Genomic DNA, 5,519 nt, shown 5'->3' on the forward strand with positions numbered 1-5,519 from the left:
GGTGTTATGGTTCTCGTTTTAAACTTCCAAATTATTTTAGTGCTTCCCAAGAGACCTCCCTCTCTGCGTTTCCATTCAGAACAGCAAGTGCTTTGTAATTGTGGATGACAGCACCCCAAAGGTGGGCGAGACAAGCACAGTAGCCCACAGGCAGCAAACATCTGTAAAAATCCTCATGCTTTTTATGTTCCTACCTCTTGAGGGCAGCCCCTTGTTCAAACAGGCCCATAGCCCTCCAGAGCCTGTTCCCACCAACCTTTGACTAGGAATTTGAAGTCAGCTAATCCTGTCCACCACATTATTAATTAGCTTGCAGCGCTGTGACATGGCATAAACATGTTATTAGCAGGCTCTCCCCTGTCTTTATCCCTGCTTCTCCCCAAAATAAACAACAAAACACAGAGCCCAAACATGGCTGAAGTGCAGTGCAATGAGCTACTTTTTCACTAGGTGGAAGGAATTAATTTATTGTATTACTAGTGCACGCTGCATGGACAGCAAAGACTGATCATCTGAAGAGAACGTTATGGGGAAAAACATTGAATTTCATGGTCATTTGTGGGCTGGAAGCGATTTAAGAAACACCCAGTATCAATCATAGCTCCAAGAGACAGTTTCATTTTTCTCTGCAGTTCCACCTTTCTATTTCTGAGGTCTTTTGGGTTACAGCTGTGCCAGTTTCCCTGCATTTCCAGATGCACAATATAGGCTGCTCAAAGACACACAGTAGTAAATGAGCAGTTCTCCAAGAAAGCAAAACCACTCCAGAGAACACACAAAACACTGGAAGGAAGAGAAACAAAACACAAGACATGTTCAAAAAGGTTAACTTAAATCTTTTGGTTGAAGAACACAAAAGCTATCACAAACATTTGAGCTCCCACCAAGGCTCAGAGCTTTGTCTACTCCATCTATCTCAGCTATTTAAAGGAACCAGATGACAGTCTGGTCATACGGCCCTGCACACGCCTTGTTCAGGTCTTACACTTGGCTTCTGGGCCTGATCTCCAGCAGGCAGTATAACAAGAGCTGGGATGCACTGAGGGAAGAGAGAAGTCCTGCAGAGCTGCTTCTGTTTGCTCACTGCAAGACAAAAGAAATGGCAGAGAGGAAAAAAACAAGAAAGATATTGAAGAGCTGTATTGTAAAATCAGTACGAAGCAACAGAACATGCACATTGGACATCAGGGACAAGGAGACAACATGGAAAGCAGAGAACACCACGAGACAGGAAGAAACAAATAACACTCCATGTGAAATTTTGGTCTGTGACACCTTGGTAAAGCGCATCAACTTCAACCATGCTAGGATTTCACCTTCAGTACTTTAAATTAATCCATATCTACTTTCTGCTATAACATGGCTGGCCCAAAGGCCAGCCTGCAGACTTTCAGACTCATAGATGGTGGGGGGAAAAAAAAAAAAAAAGCTAAGAAGTCTCTACTTTCCTCCCTTCAAAGACACAAAGGCAAAGGGGGTGACATTTCCCATATAAGCTGAGCAAAGCAGAGGCAAACATTGGAGGTCATTACACCACTAACGAGGTGAGCCCCCGACACAGTCAGACAGGAAAGTCATACAGAGGTTGCTGTAATAGGTGGGATACACCCGCATATGGCTGACGTGAGCCGAATCCGAAAAGTCTACAGCTTTCACGGAGACACTGAGCTGCTGCCGGGCATCAGCCATGTGCTTAACTTCGCTGGCCTCAATGATGGCATCAGCTTGGGAATAGAGGTAAAGCTCAGGCCACCGCGAGGGCGCTTTCAGCAGGGCATCGTAATGGCTCTCGTGGACAAAGCGGGTCAATGGGTACAGCAAGATCCGCAGCACAACAGCTGTAGTAGCAAAAGCAAATAAGAGGAAATACTTGAGCAGCACATTCGTGGATACCAAGACAGTAGCCAAGGCACGAAGGCCTCCTCTCAAGTTTCTTCTGCCAGGGGCACTGTCAAAAATGGTGCCAGCTACTTTGAGGTTCTTAAATGGCTTGTGAGTGTGGAGTGCCTCAATGATGTAACGGTACAGCATGACACCACCATTGCTAAAAACATGAAAAAGAACTGGTCTGTTTTCAATGCTGTAGTCGAAGAGCAGCTCCAGGAGTTGCATGGCTGGGGTCTGGAGGGATCTGATGCCAAAGGTCTCAGAGAAGAATATCATTCTCCATGGAGCTGTGTAGCGGATAACGGTGCACCCCTAAGAAGAACAGAAAGAGATCCCACACACATTTAGGCTGTGCTGTAAATTACATGGAGTAGGAAAGCATCAGTACAAAGAACGTGAAAATTTGGGACAGGTTTCCAACAGAAACCACAGGGCCAGAAGAAAGTCTTTAGCACCAGTAGCAAGGCACCAATATGAATAGGATTATATTAATCATAATGGCACACAGGATTATGAAAAGGTTTCTGCAGTAGCAGAGGCCTGGATTTGATGATGTTTGAGATCCTTTCAAATCTTGTGCTAACTGGCACAGCCCCTGGGGGCATTGCCACCCAAGCTTTTATGAGTGTTAAGTCTTCACCCAGGAAGAAAAAACCATCTCCCTGATTCACAAACCTTCAGTATCAGCCATTTTGGTAAGAAGGGCCTGCTCTGGTACACATCTAGTTCATGACACTGAAACTGAAACTAATAAGAATGAGAAGGAACTTCTTCCTGTCCTTGGGTAGTATTTGTTTGCAGCTGACTGTAAGACTCACCCACGATCAACACTGACATGATTTTCATAAGCCTTTCTGAAACGCTCTAGCTGTGCAAATGAAGAGCACTGGTTCAGAGATTCAGAATGCCAGAGCAATTGCCTTTACAGTTAAGGCCTTACATTTAGGTGTAGATTGGTGTCGTGGTTTAAACCCAGTCAGCAACTAAGCACCACACAGGCGGTCGCTCACCCTCCCCCCAGTGGGATGGGGGAGAGAATCAGGAAAAAAAGAAAGTAAAACCCATGGGTTGAGATAAAGACAGTTTAATAGAACAGCAGAGGAAGAAATAATAATAATAATAGTAGAATGTACAAAACAAGTGATGCACAATGCAACTGCTCACCACCCACTGACCGATGCCCAGCCCATCCCCAAGTAGCAATCACTCCTCCTCGGCCAACTCCCCCCAGTTTATATAGTGAGCATGATGCCATATGGTATGGAATAGCCCTTTGGCCAGTTTGGGTCAGCTGTCCTGGCTGTGCCCCCTTCCCAGCTTCTTGTGCGCCTGGCAGAGCATGGGAAGCTGAAAAGTCCTTGACTTAATGTAAGCACTGCTTAGCAACAACTAAAACGTCAGTGTGTTATCAACATTATTCTCATACTAAATCAAAAACACAGCACTATACCAGCTACTGGGAAGAAAATTAACTCTATCCCATCCAAAACCAGGACAATTGGGAAATAGGATCTTGGAGGAGTTTCTAAATAGAGCAGATGGAACTACATTTATAAATGCCTTAGATCTTTTCTATCACCTAAACTCATTGACATTTACACACTGACAAACACAAGGCAAAGCCACCAAGACAGCCCTCCCACCCAGAGCTCCCTAAACAGTGAACAAGGAAGAAGAGGATATCAAGTTCTTAAATCAAAGTCCTCTACACCGTCCTGCCGTGGTTGCAGCCACTTCGTCATTAGGGAGCTAAGAAAACCCTTTCTCTCCTTTCCCATTCCTATCATCTTTCTGATAGAAAAGTATTTTCAAAAAAGTTGGCATCCTGCCATGTAATGTGCTCCTTATCTGCTCAGCAGCGTCTCTTAGTCGCAACAGTCACTTAATTAATTCTTCACTAGAACAAGCCAATTCATTACTCTTGCACTGGATTACACATTAACAATAGACTTGTTAATGTACAAACTTTGCCACCTATAACTGAAACAGATTTGGATAAATACAAGATCCTTGTATGCTGTCAAAAAAAAAAAAAAAGTCTAATGTTTCACTGGGTCCCCATACTACAAGCTGGGGTCATTCCAGTAAAATACAGTATTAGAAAGGAAAATATCATAACTTAGGAAACTAGCAACTGGACAGACCTCTCTAGTTGAAACACAATGAGTTCCTAGTGAGCAGGTATGACTGTCATAGGATGCCTGCTTCACAGACAGGATAAAATGAATTTGGATTACAACATTTAGATGAATCATCTTCAGAGGAAGGAAAAGCCAAAGGAACGAAGGACGCTGACACACTCTGTCAGTCCTCAGCCTGGCCTCACCCAGTCTGTGCTGTGGCCTATTAGCAAGCAGTAAATGCATAATCTTTCCCCGCACGTTCACCTGTTTGGAAAGCTAACACAGTTCATGTCATTCCTGAATAGTCTCACAACTTTGAAAGCCTTAAAGTACTCCAGTGATTCACACAACAGCAGAAAGTTTCTCCAAGGAAGTATTTTTATCTCAGCTGCACGCACAAAGATGACATCAGCAACTGTTAGATAACGCTGCCTGGGCTCCGAGAGACAAGGAGCTTTCAATGACAAGAGAACTCACCACCCACTCCCAATGACTCTTCAGACAGAGAGACTTCAGAGCAATTTTACCAACACACAGAAAAGAGGCAGTTTCTCAGAGAGATGTATGACAATGTCATGAAAATATAAATAAGCTACTCACCTTCTGACTGTAAATTGCACTGTATTTGGCCAGGTATTTGTCCTGGCAGCCTGCCCAACCTAGAAGAATCACCACAGGCTGACCATCTGCATGCTCTCTCTCTGTACTGCTCTCTGAAACAAATCACAAGATTTAAAATAATTGTCCTCCGGTCTACCAGAATCAGAACTTACGGCAAGTTAATAAAGTTTAAAGGTAACGGTGACGCAGGTATTAGCTTAATTTCTCAGTCAGTTACGAATACTGCCTCATCCCAGTTTCACTATGTGGGCGTGCTCAGCAGGACAGCACAGTTTCAATCCCTGCAGCTTCCCAAAGCTCTCCACTGCTGGAAAGCCAGCAGTGTGCAGATCGCTGCGGGGGGCAGCCACCCCCTCCTCACGCCTCCCGGCAGCTGGGGAGGCATCAGAGACTGCTGCCCGCTTCCAGGGGGGAAAGGGAAGCGTCCTGCCCTGCCCTCCAGGAACTACCAGACACCTGGTACGGCACAAGTGTCTCCGCGGCTCCCTCCCCCGACGGGTCCCCCAGGCCCGGTCCCCCCCACCCTCACCCTCAGGGGTCCCCCAGGCCCAGTCCCCCCCCTCCTCCCTCAGGGGTCCCCCAGTCCCTCCTGTCACTGGGGTCCCCCGGGCCCGCCCCCACCCTTCACGCTCGGGGCCCCCAGGCCCACTCGCCCCCGCACCGCGGGCCTCCCCCGGCGCCAGCTCCACCGCCGCCTCCAGCCCGCGGGCCCCCATCGCCGCGCACTCCCGCTTCACACCCCACCGGCGCTTCCGCTCTCTCCACCGGAAGCTCCGCCCCCACCCCTCCCGCAGCCAATGGGAAGGACGCCGGCGCACCCCGCCTCACTCTCCGTCCCCTCCCCTCCCCGCCTCCCACTTCCTTAGCAACGCGCCCTTAGCACCCGGC

At 47.3% G+C, this 5,519-nt stretch overlaps 1 protein-coding gene across 2 annotated transcripts; it reads right to left on the minus strand.

The window, feature by feature from the left end:
* Positions 1-820: 820 nt before the first annotated feature.
* On the minus strand, positions 821-5,385 carry TMEM53 (transmembrane protein 53). Of its 2 annotated transcripts, none has more exons than XM_075508632.1 (3): positions 5,293-5,385; positions 4,611-4,723; positions 821-2,199 (listed from the first exon to the last, which is right to left on the minus strand). In XM_075508632.1, exons 1-3 carry the CDS (start codon positions 5,345-5,347, stop codon positions 1,537-1,539), a joined length of 831 nt encoding a protein of 276 aa, XP_075364747.1. In that variant the 5' UTR covers positions 5,348-5,385; the 3' UTR covers positions 821-1,536. The 2 variants fall into 2 exon arrangements, with proteins under 2 accessions (XP_075364747.1, XP_075364748.1); XM_075508633.1 differs by having other exon boundaries at positions 5,253-5,341.
* Positions 5,386-5,519: the final 134 nt, after the last annotated feature.

Source organism: Mycteria americana, chromosome 7 (assembly GCF_035582795.1).
Source record: "Mycteria americana isolate JAX WOST 10 ecotype Jacksonville Zoo and Gardens chromosome 7, USCA_MyAme_1.0, whole genome shotgun sequence".
Lineage (NCBI taxonomy): Eukaryota > Metazoa > Chordata > Aves > Ciconiiformes > Ciconiidae > Mycteria > Mycteria americana.